The sequence below is a fragment of the Dendrobates tinctorius genome, unplaced genomic scaffold (assembly GCF_039654945.1).
Source record: "Dendrobates tinctorius isolate UK_male_01 unplaced genomic scaffold, ASM3965494v1 ptg000230l, whole genome shotgun sequence".
In the NCBI taxonomy this organism is placed as follows: domain Eukaryota; kingdom Metazoa; phylum Chordata; class Amphibia; order Anura; family Dendrobatidae; genus Dendrobates; species Dendrobates tinctorius.
The window spans coordinates 12739214-12758187 of NW_027361897.1; the positions used below are offsets into that span (position 1 = coordinate 12739214).

Here is an 18974-nt window from a genome sequence, read left to right on the forward strand (position 1 = left end):
CGGCAGTTTAGGTCACTAAGGCATGGCCACTTGGACAGAGGTCCTGATTACTTCCTTCCTGGGTACCAATCTTCCTCCGGAGACAACCACTGTCGCCAGCCAGATGCTTCATGCAGCGGACTTTGTAGTAGACGCTTCTTTTGATGCCGCCAATTGCGCGGCTCAAGCTGCCGCTCATGCGATCTCCATTAGAAGAGCCAAAGGGCTCTGCGGCTGGTGGGCGCATGCCACATCTAAAAGATTGACTTCTTCCCCCCTTTTTCAAGCGGGCCGTCTTTTTGGAGAGAGCCTGGACCAGCTCATTTCTGATACTACCGTAGGGGAAGAAGTAAATTCCTTCCTCAACAAAGGGCTGTTCAGCCGTTTCGCAACCAACAGCCGACGCATTTTCGATCTTCTCGCAACAATTCCGGTTGGTGGTCCTCTACCTTCTCTTTAGGATCAGGTCGGTCTCCGTGTGGAGACACAGGTTCCCAGATCTCATACAGACCTAACTGTTCTTGGAAACCCAGGCGTAGGGCTTCTGGATCTAGGGGAGCCAGATCTCATAGATCTACCCAATGACGACAAATGGGTCAGGGAGCTGGTGTCCTCCGGATACAAGATAAAATTTTCTTCTCCCCCTCCAACTCGGTTTTTCCTTTCCCCTCCCCCCAAGAAAAAGATAAGAGCCTTCCTTTCGGGGGCTGTTAAGGGTCAGTCATCATTCCAGACCCTCATCACGAAAGGTTCAGAAGATTATAATCAAACCTTTGTGTTTTCCAAAAATGGACGGGATGATGTCACCCATTCTGGATCTCAAACTGTTAAATCAGTTTGTCAGGGTACGGCGATTCCGAATGGAATTTCTCCGATCAGTCGTCGCTTCCATGTAAAAATGAGTTCCTAGCATCCATCGACATCAAGGACGCTTACCTTCACATTCCGATCTGCCCGTCCCTCCAGCAGTTTCTGCGTTTTGCAATTTACAAGGAACACTGCCAGTTCGTTGTCTTGCCCTTCGGACTCGCCACTGCCCCCAGGGTCTTTACCAAGGTCATGGTGGCTGTCATGGCCATTCTCCACTCTCGGGGAGTGGTGGTATTACCGTATCCAGACGACCTGCTCATCAAGGGTCCGTCCCTTCCAGCCTGCGAAGAATCCATGGATAACAGTAAACACACTTTCTCGCCTGGGGTGGAAGATTAACTTTGAAAAGTCTTTCCCAAAACCGGCTCAGCAGATTTCCCTTTTAGGGATGATCTTGGACACTTCCCGCGGGTTGGTCATTCTCCCTCCAGGAGAGACCCAAGCCTTACAACAGGCAGTGCGACTGTTTACTCACTCTAGTTGTTTCGGCATGAGTCCTAGGAAAGTTGGTATCGGCGATTGGAAGCAGTTCCATTTGCATAGTTCTACCTTTGTCCCTTACAGCACGCGTTGCTGTTAGCTTAGGACAAGTACCCGTTCTCCCTGGACTGTTAGATCCCTCTGTCCCTGCGGGTCAGGCAATCCCTCAGGTGGACACTGAGGTCCTCCCTGAATCAAGGGAGGACTTTTCTCCCACTAAGATGGTTGGTAGTAACCACCGATGCAAGTCTCCTCAGCCGGGGAGCGATCTTTCGTCGCCACACGGAACAGAGTCATTGGTCAACCCCGAGAGTCAGCCTCCCCATCAACATTTTGGAGATGCAAGCGATCAGTTTAGCTCTACGGAGTTTACACAGTCTCCTCGCAGGTCTCATCAAGTTCCAATCCGACAACGCCACGGCTGTAGCGTATATCAACCGCCAGGAAGGTACTCGGAGCATGATGGCTGTGAATGAAGCGAGTCACATCCTCCATTGGGCCGAGCGTAGAAAATTGGCTGGCAGATTTTCTCAGTCGCCAAGGCATTGCCTCGGGAAGTGGTCTCTTCATCCGGAAGTCTTTCAACAGATCATCGTTGGGGGACTCCAGATGTGGATCTCATGGCCTCAAGACTAAACAACAAGGTTCCTCGGTTCATTTCCCGATCGCGTGATCCATGTGCCATTGGAGCGGACGCCCTAGTTCTGCCAAAGCACTGGTTCCAGCTCCCGTACATCTTCCCTCCTCTTCCCTTGCTTCCAAGGGTCATTAAGAAGATCAGAGCAGAGGCAGTACCAGTGATCCTTGTCGCGCCAGATTGGCCGCGCCGAACATGGTATGCAGAACTAATACAACTAGTTGCCAACGACCCCTGGCAACTTCCAGATGGCATGGATCTACACTGGCAGGGCCTGATTTACCACCAGAACTCCGGGGCCCTGTCTTTGACGGCGTGGCTGTTGAATCCTGGATTTTAGCACAGGCTGGGTTCTCTCACGACGTGATTTCCACCAGGATTAGTGCTAGGAAGCCTTTGTCCATGTGCATCTATCACCGCACCTGGACAACTTTCTTTTCGTGGTGCAAGGATCATGGTCGATCACCTCTGGTGTTTTTCCATTCCGGCCATATTGGAATTCCTTCAATCTAGTTTAAAATCAGGCCTCGTGCGTAGCTCGCTCAAGGGCCATATTTCGCCCTTGTCAGTGCTTTTCCGACGCAGAATTGCCACCAATCTTCAGGTCAAGACGTTCATTCAGAGAGTTCTTCCATGTGGCACCTCCTTATAGAAGGCCAATGGAATCTTGGGACCCTAACCTGGTTCTCGGGACCTTACAGGAGGCTCCTTTCGAACCGCCGCAGGACGTGTCACTGTCCGTCCTCTCTTGGAAGGTGGTTTTTCTAGTGGCAATTACGTCAGACAAGTTTTGGAATTGGCAGCTCTGTTCTGCCTTTCGCTATTCCTGAATTTTTCATCATGAAAATGTAGTTTCAGGACGTCCCCGTCCTTCCTGCCCAATTTCGCCTCCTCTTTCCATCTCAACGAGGAAATTGTTTTGCCTTTCCTTTTGTCCGGCGCCAGTCCATCGCATTGAGAAGGCCCTCAACTCCCTGGATGTGGTTAGGGCACTGAGACGGTACATCTCGCGGACGGCTCCCTTCCACAAGTCAGATGCTCTGTTCATGCTTCCAGAGGGGCATAGGAAGGGTCTAGCTGTGTCAAAGCAACGCTAGCCAGGTGGATTCCCCTGGCGTTTCAGTAGTTCTACTGTATCAGGAACGCGCCTGTCCCTCTGGGGTTTAAGGCGCACTCTATCTGGTCAGTGGGCGCCTCTTCGGCCATTCGGCACCAGGCCTCGGCAGAACAGGTCTGCAAGGCTGCGACTTGTCCAGTCTGCATACTTTTTACAAAATACTACCAATTTCATTCTCAGGCCTGTCCGCAAGGCTGCGACTAGATAAAGCCTGCATACCTTAACAAACATTGCCTAATTCATTCTCAGGCCTCTGCGTATGCAGCCTGAAATCGGCAGTACCTCACTATTGACTCAGTGGTGCATGGGGTATTAGCAGATGTATGCTCCCCACCCAGGGACTGCTTTAGGACGTCCCACTGTCTGTGTCTCCCAATGAGGCATAGGAGAAATAGGGATTTTTGTGTACTCACCGTAAAATCCTTATCTCCGAGCCAATCATTGGGGGACACAGCACCCACCCTGTTTAGCCTATTGACTCACTGTAGCATTCTTAGGCTTTGACTTAGTTATGGTTATTATTGACTGTTTATGCTCCTACTGCTTTTTTCACCGAACTGGAGAAATCTCAGCCAGCGAGAGGGTGTATACTGCAGGGGAGGAGCTAACTTTTTTTCTGGTTTACTTAATGTCCTCCTAGTGGCCAGCAGCATGAGACACCCACTGTCTGTGTCCCCCATGATTGGCTCGGAGAAAAGGATTTTACGGTGAGTACACAAAAATCCCTATTTTATAAAGCACTTAAAGGGGTTGTTCGGTACTTTTTAGCCTTAGGACAGGTCATCAATGTCGGGCCGAGTACTGCACATCCATCCTGTTGATTTGAATATGTGGCATATGTGCAGTACCCGGCCGCGGCCACTATACACTCGACAGAGCTGAGCTGTGCAGTACCGTAACTGAGCAGTTGCGGCCGCCGCCTGGAACTGCCGATCATCTGGGGTGTCAGGTGTCACCCCACCCCCCGATCAGACATTGATGACCTATCCTAAGGCTAGGACATCATTTTTAAAGTCCTGACAACCGCTTTAAGTTTTTTATAAAAATGGTAATTAATTTATAAAAGTAAACCGTAATAAACGTGTAGAACTAAAAAAGGCAGCTAAATAAGATCTTATATGGCTCAGATAATGTGAAACTTAACACAATGACCAAAAAAATTGTGTGATCCTGAAGGCCGAACTAACTTTGGTAATCCAGTAGGCACTGCTTTAACCCTTAAACGACTCCATGGGTTATTGAATGGCAAAGGGAAGATAAAAGACCGCATCCATGTTCAAATGATTTATTAGAAACAAGATCCCGCTCCAGAAGGGACAGATCTGTCAGTAATGCATGGCCAATAACCAGGAGAGCTCACTGAGAAGGGATCCTGCTTTCCGAATGAGCTCGCTGAGAAGAGCATCCTCGTTTCCCTATTTCCTGATTGACATACTTGGCACTAGGGGATATTTATTGGATGGGACAGTGGACTGGCATCACTAGCAAAGCTCAAATGGCCAATGTAACAGCTGCCTTAGTGTGCAAAATATTAGCATAACTGGTCTGTAATATGCCAGGAATATAGAGAGATATCAGAAACTCAAGGTTCAAGAGAAGTCATGTGCCCGAGCTGTTCACTTTCACAGGGTCCTGAGACTGTAAAGTCCTACAGACAGGGAACAGAACATGTGTAATTCAATAACCTGATTATTAATAGCAGATTATCATAATGTTTTATGTAGAGGCGAACAAGAAAATACATCAGCACCTCGGACCTGCCAAGGAGAGACTCGCTCTCTATATTCTCCGAGGCCAGGGTCTTGTTCCAGAACATGCTGAAACCCGAACATTATATAGCACCTTCCAACCGAACCTCTCACAAGTGAGTCTGGTCTCTTCTGTGTCATTATTTTATAGCCTTTTCTGACTCCATGTTTTTGTTTTGTGTTTTTTTTTTTTTTTTTGTTTGTTTTTTTTATCCGTGAAAATCACGGGCAGGTGTCCTCCAGATCACTTTTCAGAGCCGCTATAGCTGGCCATTCATGGTCACCTTCTATAGGACTATGAAGCCAAGTCTTGTCCTGTGCTCAGAGGATAGAACCAATATATCAAACATTTAAGAGGAGCACAATTTTCCAAAATAACTAGAGTTCTTTTTATATTTGTGAAAAAAGGCTGTTCATGGCCAGAATGTTGGAGAAGCGGTGGACTGATGGATGGAAGGATGCCATCCATCCGTTAGTCCCGTTTCCAGTGTCCTGGCCTTGAATATAACTTTTCTTTTACCATGTTAAAGGGAGGAACTCTAGCTCTAATGTTGGGCAAAGCCAAACTATAAGTAGGGCACATAAGACACGATTCCTGGGGCTCCATCCACCTTGGGACTCGAGAAGGCAGTCATTATCCACCTTTCATGTGATGGCATTTGGGAACCTTTGCAGCTTAGAACAAGAGAGGCACCCACATATGTACATGGGTTATGGCTGATTTGACTGTCTCTATAATTATCCTAGACTTTAGTAGAGAAAAGTACCAGTACATGCATGGCCACCTCTCCGATATCTATCTGCAATAAGGAGTGGTTCCAAGTCCTAGAATTGAGATCGGGATCTCCTTTTTTGCACAGTGGCCTCCAACCTCATGAAATCCTTGTCTAGGAGTGCAACCTCTATAGGCGATAGAACCGGTGGCGTTGTGGTCTTTCACTGTAAATGATAGAAGGCAAAGAAATACATATGTCATAGAATTAAAGTATACCGTATTTTTCGCTTTATAAGACGCACCCGATTATAAGACGCACCCCCAAATTTGGTGAAGAAAAAGAAAAAAATTTTTTTTATGTTAAATGGAGGTGTCTTATAATGCCAGTGTCCATCTTACAAATCATATATATGTCCCTCATCCTGGTATCTATATAACCCCCATCCTGGCACATAACCCCCTTGTGCTGGCACATAGCTTCCCATCCTATCCTGGATATGGCCCCCCTGGTCACTATATTCCCCCCTGCTGGCACTCACATGGCCCCCCTCTCTCTATATGCCTCCCTGCTGGTACGCACACGGCCCCCCATCCCTACCCATCCCTATATTCCCCCTGCTGGCACACATTGTCCCCCCCCCTGCTGGCATTCACACAGCCCCCCCGTCCCTATGTCCCCCCCTGCTGGCACATTGCCCCCCCCCTGCTGGCACACATTGTCCCCCCCCCTGCTGGCACACATTGTCCCCCCCCCTCCATATACTCCCCCCTTCTGGCACACATTGTCCCCCCCCCTCCATATACTCCCCCCTTCTGGTACACATTGTCCCCCCCCTCCATATATTCCCCTCTGCTGGTACACATTGTCCCCCCCCTCCATATATTCCCCCCCTGCTGGAACACATGGCCCCTCGTCATATATTTCCCCCCTGCTGGCACACATGGCCCCCGTCTCTATATTTCCCCCCCCTGCTGGCAAGCACATGCTAAAATAATAAACAATTAGCTCACCTACTGATGATCGCTCCTGCTCCCAGCTCCCCCTGGCTTACCTGTGTCTGTGCGGAGTCTGCTGTCATCCTACTCCTGCAGGGCGCACACAGCTGCTGCTCATTCAGGCAGCTCATTGTAGCTACAGGACCTTCCATAATGTGACCAATAGGAGCTGCTCAGCTGCAGTCATGTGACTCGCAGTGCACACTGTCATGTGAACGCAGGTCCTATTGGTCACATCATGCAAAGTCCTGAAGCGATGAGCTGCCTGAATGAGCTGCTGCTTCCACTCGCCCTGCAGGAGGAGGATGACTGCAGACTCGACACAGGAAAGCCACGGGGGGAGCTGGGAGCAGGAGTGATCATCAGTAGATGTCTATAGTGACTGGGGGTGAGTGCAGGCACATGTAATATGCACCGCTCCCCTGTCTACCAACTTGGCGCTGCTTCAGCACGAGGTGATGGACAGCGGGTGCAGTGAATATTACATGAGCCTAATGAGCGGGAGCACAGGACCTCCCGCTGTCTCTGCAGCCCCCTGACTCCATGCCAGAGCCGCCCCCCCCACTCTATAGCACAACAGCACACAGATTCGCTTTATAAGACGCACCCCCCACCTTCCCCCAAAATTTGGGGGAACAAAAGTGCGTCTTATAAAGCGAAAAATACGGTAAGTTACTTAAAGATTAATCTTTATCTTAATTTTTGTTTCGTAAATCAATAGCACATGTAAAAATATAAAACTTCAATATATTTTAATAGCAAAATATGCTTCCGCCTAGATTTCTTTCACTATTCACAATTCTCTGCTAAAAATTGTGTGCGTATGTGTGTGCATATATATTTACACTTTTTATATTCTGGGTTTTTTTTTTAATTTCCTTTTACTTCGTACAGGGGAGACTGGAAATGTGGGTAGATGTTTTCCCCAAAAACTTGGGACTTCCAGGACCACCATTTAATATTTTACCACGCAAAGCTAAAAAGTAAGTTGTATAACAATATCTGCATTTGGATTATCCATTTGCTCCTCTTCTTCCAGATCCTGCATAGTATTTCCAGGATTGCTTGTACTATTACTCTTTCCTCCATCCTCCAAAATGGCATATATATTCAGCCATGCGATCTACATCTTTGTCTATGGCCACCTATATCTAAAAGATGTCACCTAGTATTTTTCCTAAGAAGTTTTGTACCATAAGATTCAGAAGCTGTAACTATTACCCACTGATTTTAGATAATTTCTGCAAGCCTTTGCTTCTTGCCTACTTCTTGTCGTTTGTATATGGAGGTCAGCGGTCTTTCAATTGTGTATGGAGAGAACTTTAACATGTTGTACTTTGTGTAGCTACGTGCTCCGCGTGATTGTTTGGAACACAAAAGATGTGCTGCTCGATGAGAAGAGTATTACTGGAGAAGAAATGAGCGATATCTACGTCAAGGGGTACGTTCTTATCCTGCGTTTGGGAGGTGGAGAGGGAACTTGATTGGATTGTGTTGGAAAAATATCACTGTCTATTGACACTTGACTGCACTCAAGGTATTCATGTCACCCTGCGACTGTTTGTGATTAGGGAAAGGGGCACTAAACCGTCCCTAGGACTGGGGCCTCAACTATCCCTTCTCCCAAAGGTACCTCTAAAGGGGAGGAGGTTTGGGCCACCAACCTGTTCTCCTGCTGATCATGTTTGGCCGCTTGTATAGTGATTACTGCATGGCCAGCATGCTCTGTAATTTTTCAGAATTCACCCTTAACTTACAATGACACGTGATGGGTCCCCATTAGTTAGATGAATCTGATTAGACCTGAACCAGTTATAGTCCTTTGAAGATGCAATCGGTGTGCAGGATGAAAATATCCCTTTATATATATACACGCTAAAGTTTGGCCATGTGAACAAAGTCTTTGGGATATCAAGTATTGTATGTATACAGATATGATTTTAGATATAAAAAACTGATGTTTTGCAATTTTCACACTGTCCTCTGGGCTTTATACTAGACTTGCACATCCTGTTCTGTATAGATGACTTCTTAGCAGCCTCATTATCATCACAGACAGAATTAAAAGTAAAGGTAACACCTGTATGTGGCTAACACTGGATCCAGCATTCACAATAGAAGATGTCACAGGTTGCTCCCCCCTTCCTTTTACAGTGCCTCAGTACATGCTCATTAAATGATCGGAGTAGGAGATAGATATATATATATATATATATATATATATATATATATATATATATAATCATCTCTCTATCTATCTATTTATTATGCTGCTCAAAAAATAAAGGGACCACTTAAACAAAATATAACTCCCAAGTAAATCAAACTTCTGTGACATCAAACTGTCCACTTAGGAAGCAGCACTGATTGCCAATCAATTTCACATGCTGTTGTTCAAATACAGTAGAGTAGGCAACAGATGGAAATTATTGGCAATTATCAAGACACCCTCAATAAAGGAGTGGTTCTGCAGGTGGGGACCACAGTTCCAATGCTTTCTGGCTGATGTTTTGGTCACTTTTGAATGTTGGTGGTGCTTTCACACTCGTGGTAGCATGAGACGGACTCTATAACCCACACAAGTGGCTCAGGTAGTGCAGCTCATCCAGGATGGCACATCAATGAGAGTTGTGGCAAGAAGGTTTGCTGTGTCTGTCAGCGTAGTGTCCAGAGGCTGGAGGCACTACCAGGAGACAGACCAGTGCACCAGGAGATGTGGAGGGGGCCGTAGGAGGGAAACAACCCAGCAGCAGGACCGCTACCTCAGGCTTTGTGCAAGGAGGAACAGGAGGAGCACCGCCAGAGCCCTGCAAAATGACCTCCAGCAGGCCACAAATATGCAAGTGTCTGCACAAATGGTTAGAAACCGACTCCATGAAGATGGCCTGAGTGCCCGACGTCCACAGATGGGGGTTGTTCTCACAGCCCAACACCATGCAGGGCGCTTGGCACTTTCCACAGAACACCAAGATTGGTAAATTCCCCACTGGCTTCCTGTGCTCTTCACAGATGAAAGCAGGCTCACACTGAGCACATGTGACAGAGTCTGGAGACGCCATGGAGAACGATTTGCTGCCTGCAACATCCTTCAGCATGACCGGTTTGGCAGTGGGTCAGTAATGGTATGGGGTGGCATTTCTTTGGAGGACCGCACAGCTCTCCATGTGCTCGCCAGAGGTAGCCTGACTGCCATTGTGTACCGAGATGAGATCCTCAGACCCCTTGTGAGTCCATATGCTGGTACGGTTGGCCCCTGGGTTCCTCCTAATGTAGGATATGCCAGACCTCATGTGGCTGGAGTGTGTCAGCAGTTCCTGCAAGACGAAGGCATTGAGGCTATGGACTGGCCTGCCCATTTCCCAGACCTGAATCCGATTGAACACATCTGGGACATTATGTCTCGCTCCATCCACAGACGTTGCGTTGCACCACAGACTGTCCAGGAGTTGGCGGATTCTTAAGTCCAGGTCTGGGAGGAGAATCCCTCATGACAACATCCGCCGATTTATCAGGAGCATGCCCAGGTGTCGTAGGGAGGTCAAACAGGCACGTGGAGGCCACACACACTACCGAGCATCATTTCCTTGTCTTGAGGCATTTCTACTGAAGTTGGATCAGCCTGTAATTTGATTTTCCACCATTTTGAGAATCCTTCCAAATCCAGACCTCCATGGGATATTAATTTTGATTTGCATTGATCATTTTTATGTTTTCTTGTTCTCAACGCATACCACTATGTAATGAATAAAGATTTGCAGCTGCGCTATTTCATTCAGTAATATCTACGATGTGGTATCTTAGTGTTTCCTTTATTTTTTTTTGAGCAGTGTATATAAATGATGATCTTTAAAAAAAAAAAAAAAACCACAATATACAGTTGTGGCCAAAAGTATTGACACCCCTGCAATTCTGTCAGATAATACTCAGTTTCTTCCTCAAAATGATTGCAAACACAAATTCTTTGGTATTATCATCTTCATTTAATTTGTCTTAAATGAAAAAACACAAAGAATTGTCCTAAAGCCAAATTGGATATAATTCCACACCAAACATAAAAAAGAGGGTGGACAAAAGTATTGGCACTGTTCGAAAAATCATGTGATGCTTCTCTAATTTATGTAATTAACAGCACCTGTAACTTACCTGTGGCACCTAACAGGTGTTGGCAATAACTAAATCACACTTGCAGCCAGTTGACATGGATTAAAGTTGACTCAACCTCTGTCCTGTGTCCTTGTGTGTACCACATTGAGCATGGAGAAAAGAAAAGACCAAAGAACTGTGTGAGGACTTGAGAAACCAAATTGTGAGGAAGCATGAGCAATCTCAAGGCTACAAGTCCATCTCCAAAGACCTGAATGTTCCTGTGTCTACCGTGCGCAGTGTCATCAAGAAGTTTAAAGCCCATGGCACTGTGGCTAACCTCCCTAGATGTGGACGGAAAAGAAAAATTGACAAGAGATTTCAACGCAAGATTGTGCGGATGTTGGATAAAGAACGTCGACTAAAGCCCCCGTTACACACTGCGATATCGCTAGCAATATTGCTGTAAAGTCACCGATTTTGTGACGTTGCAGCGATATTGCTAGCGATATCGCTGCATGTGATACTTACCTCCGACCGGCTCCCCCGCTGGTTATCGCTGATCGCGCGAGAAGCTCCTGGACCATTCCTCGTCGTCCACTTCCTGCGGCGCTTCTTGCTGTGACGACGAGCGACGCGTGGAGCCGGGCGGGAGGACGCAGGATCGCCGCGTCTGACAGGTAAGTAGCGATCCCCGTCCCCAGCGATGTCGCTGGTGAGATCTGCCTGAGTGGCAGCTCACTAGCGACCACCTAGCGATTCACCAGCGATCCTGACCGCATCATATCGCTAGTCGGGATCGCTGGTGAGTCGCTAGGTGTAACGGTACCCTTACATCCAAACAAGCTCAAGCTGCCCTGCAGTCCGAGGGTACAACAGTGTCAACCCGTACTATACGACGGCGTCTGAATGAAAAGGTACTGTATGGTAGGAGACCCAGGAAGACCCCTCTTCTTACCCCGAGACATAAAAAAGCCAGGCTGGAGTTTGCCAAAACTTACCTGAAAAAGCCTAAAACGTTTTGGAAGAATGTTCTCTGTTCAGATGAGACAAAAGTAGAGCTTTTTGGGCAAAGGCATCAACATAGAGTTTACAGGAGAAAAAAAGGCATTCAAAGAAAAGAACACTGTCCCTACAGTCAAACATGGCGGAGGTTCCTTGATGTTTTGGGATTGCTTTGCTGCCTCTGGCACTGGACTGCTTGACCGTGTGCATGGCATTATGAAGTCAGAAGACTACCAACAAATTTTGCAGCATAATGTAGGGCCCAGTGTGAGAAAGTTGGGTCTCCCTCAGAGGTCATGGGTCTTCCAGCAGGACAATGACCCAAAACACACTTCAAAATGCACTAGAAAATGGTTTGAGAGAAAGCACTGGAGACTTCTAAGGTGGCCAGCAATGCTTTCAGACCTGAATCCCATTGAACACCTGTGGAGAGATCTAAAAATGGCAGTTTGGAGAAGGCACCCTTCTAATATCAGGGACCTGGAGCAGTTTGGCAAAGAAGAATGGTCTAAAATTCCAGCAGAGCATTGTAAGAAACTCATTGATGGTTACCGGAAGCGGTTGGTCTGTTATTTTGGCTAAAGGTTGTGCAACCAAGTATTAGGCTGAGGGTGCCAATACTTTTGTCTGGCCCATTTTTGGAGTTTTGTGTAAAATGATCAATGTTTTGCTTCATTCTCTTTTGTGTTTTTTCATTTTAGACAAATTAAACGAAGATGATAATACCAAAGAATTTGTGTTTGCAATCATTTTCAGGAAGAAACTGAGTGTTATCTGACAGAATTGCAGGGGTGTCAATACTTTTGGCCACAACTGTAATAAACCATAATTTTTTTTATAACATCTTATCTTTAAGATCCTTTTCTTCTTTATGGAATGGTGGGTGATATATCTTCCTATATAAGTGAATATTCTGTACTCCAAAGATGCAAAATGAATATATTAACCAATAATGACTTGAAAAGACCAACACTGATTCCTAAAGGTGCAGGATTTTTCTGTTTGCTCTGGAAAAATGAGCACCAGATGAGCGCCGGCTATTGGAGATCACGCCAGTCCCGACTCCACAGACTTGAGCTTCCTTTACTCGTTACTCGATTTCATGGCTGATCTGAAAAGATCTGTATGTGAAATAAGGCTGAGCTGGCCACTTTTACACACACACACTCAAAGCTCGTAATCAATACAGACTTTTTGGAAGGGACCGAAAGCGCCAGTTATCGAGGTCACACAAAACCCAAATATGTTTGCATATTATTTTCAGTTGGATTCCTGGCAATGAAGAAAATAAGCAGAAAACAGATGTGCACTATCGGTCACTGGACGGTGAAGGAAACTTTAACTGGCGATTTGTTTTCCCATTTGAATATCTTCCAGCGGAGCAGCTCTGTGTTATTTCTAAAAAGGTGGGCGCCCGTGTAACATTGTCGTGCCTGTATTAAATATGTTGAGCGTAAAGCACCGGATTTCTGTGTGCGGTAGACATTTAGTCCTGTGTAGGCCAGGAGAGCGAAGTCAGATTTCAAGCCTTCCTAAAAGTATCATTCAGCATAGCCAATTTTCCAGGAGGCGCATATTACAGTATAGCCAAATAGAAAAACAACAGCGTAAATGGAGACAAAGATAAATTATATATATGGGATTATTCTCATCTGTGCCCGCGGTCACTGTGATCATCTCATTGAGGCACCTGGAGTTATTTTGCAATTGTGAAGCACTTTACACGTTGTAATAAAACGTAATTTGGAATATTTCTATTTTAAGTGAGAGCATAAGACCAGGACACGCCATAACTTTTATGATCCATTTTATTAGCTACTTCCAGACCGGGCGGTCCACATTTCACTTTGCAGTGATGTTGTAAAACGTCACTGCATGGTATAGCTGCTGCACAAGATCGCGTCGGAGTTGGGAGTCAAATTGCTGTCCCTGTTTTGGTTAAAAAAAAAAAAAAGTCTGATATATAAAAAATTGTTACGGCAAAGGGACCAAAATTTTGTATATATTTTAGTGGTCCTTTTGTAGGGATGAACGGAGCGCTTCACGCAGTCTGGATCTTGATTGGTGCTCTCTGGCCGTGCGCCAAGGCTACATGAATTTACTTACCCTCCTAAGCTCTTATGATTAGCAGGGCTAGCGAGATGTCACCTGTGCGCCACACAGGTGGTGGTAGTCCAGCAAATCAAACCCCGCAACTGGAAAGCCAGAAGCTCAGGAAATTTTGCATAGCTCCTGTGTATGGTCAAGGGGCACTAACCTTGACCGTAGGCTGAAGTTATGCAAAAAGTAAGAAAAAAAAAAAAATTAAAAACAGACTATCGAAATTGGCAAAAAAGACAGTATGAAAATAACAAATAGTCTCCACGTATTGTGGAAAAAAAATTTCAATATCCAAATGAGAATTTTTTTTCTTTGTTCTTTATGACGCATTTATTAAAAAAAGCAAAAATGTTCCCGTTCAATGTCATGCACTGGCCAAAGCTATGGAGCCATCAAATATAATAATGAAGCCACTTTTATATTCAAGTCCTTTTTTTACCAAAACCTTGGTAGTGTCGGCCATCGCAAACAATCAGATCACAGCGCCCATGTTTCATAAGTCCTTAATTGAAAATATTGGATGGCATAACTTGCGGCCCCATCGTTCGATTACTCCTTTGCCCTCATTTGGAGAAATGCCCACCATTGACTGAGATATGCTTCAGTCCTGTTGTGTCTTCTAGTTCTTTAAATGCAGCCGTCATGGTTATTCATGTATATACTGGACGCATATTGTATTTTAAAAAGTGAGGGGAAAGTGTTTCCTCTCTCTGAGCTTCAAAAGTGTTATATTACTGTACTTATGTGCTAGGTTATAAAGTGGTGACTAGAATACGTGACCCTGGAAGTGTCTACTTCATATTTTATTAGAGAACATTTATAATCTGATTAAAGGATATGGACACTTTAGGGGGATTTATTTTACTTAATATTTCTATGCAGAAATTCATGAATTTAACAATTCGTTATTTAAAAATGTTGCAGCATTTGGCTTTTAAGGCTTTTCCCTTCTCATTTCTGGCTCCTAAATGAGATTAACGAAGACTCCATCAGTGAGCTCGTTCTGGTAGGAAGTTATAACATTTTTCAGATGTCCTCTCGGTTGATTTGTGACCACAGACCACATCAAAGGAGAGCTGCTCTGATCATAGATCAGCAGAGAGGAGTTCGCGAAAAGGCAGGTATGGGCTGATTCAGATTTCCAAGTTTTCTTATACGATTGCTACAAATAGCGCTCATAGCTGTGATAGCCAGTGGGGCCATTTACATACCTTTTTGATTTTTGGCAGCCTGAGCTGTTCACAGAAAATGGCAGGGACTTGTCCAATTCTGATCCGAGCGTCGGATCAATGCAAGTCTATGGATGCGTGAAAAAAGGTTGATCGCACTAAGTTTCCATCAGTGTGTGGTGCAATTTTCACAAACTGCCTGACAAAAGAAGGTTTTATTATTTTTTGGGGGGGCAAAAGGGGGGTGATTTGAATTTTTATTTTTTTTAGATTTTTAAATACTTTATTTTTTTTTAACCTTTTACATGCTTCAATAGTCTCCATGGGAGACTAAAAGCTGCAGTACTTTGATCACTTCTGCTACACACAGGTGATGATCAGATCGCCTGTGTATAGCAGAAATGCTCACTCGCTATGAGTGCCGAGCACGTGGCGGCGCTCATAGCAGTCTGACCTCTGGTTGTCATGCCGACCTATCTGTGACCCGCGATTGTGATCGGGTCACCAATGGGCAGGATTATTGACGTGCTTCCTGAGTTAAATGCCGCTGTCAGATTGACACGGGCATTTAACTAGTTAACAGCCACGGATGGATCGTGGCACATGTCGGCTGTACAGATCAGCCGTCATGTACCCTGAAAGGTGCGAGCTCAGCGCCAGAGCCCGCACCAAACATGGGGAGTCGGACATGTACCGTAGTAGTATGCACATGTTGGAAAGGGGTTAAATCTGTTCATTGTTCTTGTACATGAGAAAATTGGACATCTAAGTCATAAGAGTCCATCAGTGAGCTTGTTTGAGTTTGTAACTTGGTTAACTCCTTCTGCAGCCAGCAATGGACAGTGCAACATAGAGGCTATAGAAGGAAAATGGTGCAACATTTTTAATTATATCTAATTGTAATATATTTTAGCCCAAAAATATTTAAAAAAAAAAAAAAGAAAACAAATTGCCCCTGAAAGTAGTTTCCCTAATCTTTTGAAACATTTTAAATTTGCAAAGCTACAAATAACTTTTGGTAATATTTTTAAAAATGACTTCCTGTATTAGACACTGATTCTTGAGATTACCAGAGGAAATTCTTATATGAGGATTTCCTCTATCTAAACTAAATGTGTGTGAACGTTTAAGTTCACCATAAATGTTTCTTAGTATGCACACAATGTTATTAAATTCCTATTATATGTCCTTTGTGGCATCTTTAAGAGCATTATTGTGGAGCATGGTAGACCAATCCGACATTGTATTTGTAAGGCTGAGTTCACATAGTGTTTCCCCTTGTCTACAGTACGATCCTCCGCAAAACTCGAATCAAGCGGATGAGGGAATGGGAGGTCGGAGGAATGAGTGGATGGGTGAGCGAGCGGGTGGGCACACACACCTAATCACTTTCGTCCCTCAACTCCAGCAACTGTGTCACAAGGGACTGGTGTACATCGGCAGCTTAGGGACAGAGGGCGAGCCATTGGCGTTTGTCGTCACTGATGTCAGACATGGTCGTCCCCCTCTGCTGCAGCCATACAATGTATATGCGTCTGTGAGTGACTGGAGCCCCGGGGTTTAATGAAGTAAAGTAGTTAGTCCGGGCACCAACGTTCCACGCAGTCTGCCAGGCTGTTTTACAGTGGCTCGGCTGTGCTGCTTCACGCTATACAGCGTCTCGCCCAATTCAAACCCCCTCTTTACTTCTGATCACTGGGCCACATACACCAGTAATGGCCATAATGCCCTCTGTACATATATGCATAGTTGAGGACGGCAGCTAGACGTAGTCTACTATATTTTGTTACCCGTCTCCAATAGACTTATACGGCCGAAAATTATGCCCGACAGAACACAGTGACCCCGTCTGCATCATTATGGTCTATGGCCCTGTTAGCATTTGCACCCAAATCCTGTTTTGTGGTGGTTCGGACGTAAGATTCGATGGAGCCACTGAACATAGTGCGTGAACCCTGCCCAAGTAAAACAAACCAATTCTCAAACTCCGGCTACTGTGCTTAAATTTGTTTTACATTTATGTGGTCATTTTTCCAATTTATTTTTATTCATATTTTTTGATAGTGGGACCCTGTATGTGAGAATTAATTTATATCTCTCAATTTCAGGAACATTTTTGGAGCCTTGATAAAACAGAATTTAAGTTACCACCAAAACTGTTACTTCAAATCTGGGACAATGACAAATTCTCTTTGGATGACTACTTGGGTATGGATTTCCCTGTCAATGTTAAATTTGTTTAATTTCCCTTAATGCACTTACAGTGGGGCAAAAAAGTATTTAGTCAGTCAGCAATAGTGCAAGTTCCACCACTTAAAAAGATGAGAGGCGTCTGTAATTTACATCATAGGTAGACCTCAACTATGGGAGACAAACTGAGAAAAAAAAAAATCCAGAAAATCACATTGTCTGTTTTTTTTTTTTCCTTTTATTTGCATATTATGGTGGAAAATAAGTATTTGGTCAGAAACAAGCAATCAAGATTTCTGGCTCTCACAGACCTGTAACTTCTTCTTTAAGAGTCTCCTCTTTCCTCCACTCATTACCTGTAGTAATGGCACCTGTTTAAACTTGTTATCAGTATAAAAAGACACCTGTGCACACCCTCAAACAGTCTGACTCCAAACTCTACTATGGTGAAGACCAAAGAGCTGTCAAAGGACACCAGAAACAAAATTGTAGCCCTGCACCAGGCTGGGAAGACTGAATCTGCAATAGCCAACCAGCTTGGAGTGAAGAAATCAACTGTGGGAGCAATAATTAGAAAATGGAAGACATACAAGACCACTGATAATCTCCCTCGATCTGGTGCTCCACGCAAAATCCCACCCCGTGGGGTCAGAATGATCACAAGAACAATGAGCAAAAATCCCAGAACCACGCGGGGGGACCTAGTGAATGAACTACAGAGAGCTGGGACCAATGTAACAAGGCCCTACCATAAGTAACACACTACGCCACCATGGACTCAGATCCTGCAGTGCCAGACGTGTCCCACTGCTTAAGCCTGTACATGTCTGGGTCCGTCTGAAGTTTGCTAGAGACCATTTGGATGATCCAGAGGAGTTTTTGGAGAATGTCCTATGGTCTGATGAAACCAAACTGGAACTGTTTGGTAGAAACACAACTTGTCGTGTTTGGAGGAAAAAGAATACTGAGTTGCATCCATCAAACACCATACCTACTGTAAAGCATGGTGGTGGAAACATCATGCTTTGGGGCTGTTTCTCTGCAAAGGGGCCAGGACGACTGATCCGGGTACATGAAAGAATGAATGGGGCTATGTATCGTGAGATTTTGAGTGCAAACCTCCTTCCATCAGCAAGGGCATTGATGATGAAACGTGGCTGGGTCTTTCAACATGACAATGATCCAAAGCACACTGCCAGGGCAACGAAGGAGTGGCTTCGTAAGAAGCATTTCAAGGTCCTGGAGTGGCCTAGCCAGTCTCCAGATCTCAACCCTATAGAAAACCTTTGGAGGGAGTTGAAAGTCCGTGTTGCCAAGCGAAAAGCCAAAAACATCACTGCTCTAGAGGAGATCTGCATGGAGGAATGGGCCAACATACCAACAACAGTGTATGGCAACCTTGTGAAGACTTACAGAAAACGTTTGACCTCTGTCATTGCCAACAAAGGATATATCACAAAGTATTGAGATGAAATTTTGTTTCTGACCAAATACTTATTTTCCACCATAATATGCAAATAAAATGAAAAAAAACCAGACAATGTGATTTTCTGGATTTTTTTTTTCTCAGTTTGTCTCCCATAGTTGAGGTCTACCTATGATGTAAATTACAGACGCCTCTCATCTTTTTAAGTGGTGGAACTTGCACTATTGCTGACTGACTAAATACTTTTTTGACCCACTGTATGTTGTTTTTTCCTTTTAAATGTCTTTTCCATATTTCATAAGAGTTAATGCAGCACAAATTGTTGGAAAAGTTAATACGAAATGTGATAAGTATAAAATGTCGAGGTTCTGTGTATGCAAATGTGTAGCCACCATCTTGTCACCAGGCTGACTTCTGCTCGCTGCCAAAGGCAACCACAATGGCCTCCTGAGCATCAGA

At 44.9% G+C, this 18974-nt stretch overlaps 1 protein-coding gene across 6 annotated transcripts in view; it reads left to right on the plus strand.

Moving 5' to 3' along the window:
* Window positions 1-18974, plus strand: part of MYOF (myoferlin) — a 195795-nt gene that overhangs the window by 164346 nt on the left and 12475 nt on the right. For all 6 annotated transcript variants that reach the window (XM_073555843.1, XM_073555844.1, XM_073555846.1 and 3 more), the window contains 5 exons: window positions 4808-4947; window positions 7437-7525; window positions 7888-7983; window positions 12895-13036; window positions 17008-17107. In XM_073555843.1, coding sequence (XP_073411944.1) covers window positions 4808-4947; window positions 7437-7525; window positions 7888-7983; window positions 12895-13036; window positions 17008-17107 — 567 coding nt within the window. The remainder of the gene's footprint in view (window positions 1-4807; window positions 4948-7436; window positions 7526-7887; window positions 7984-12894; window positions 13037-17007; window positions 17108-18974) is intronic.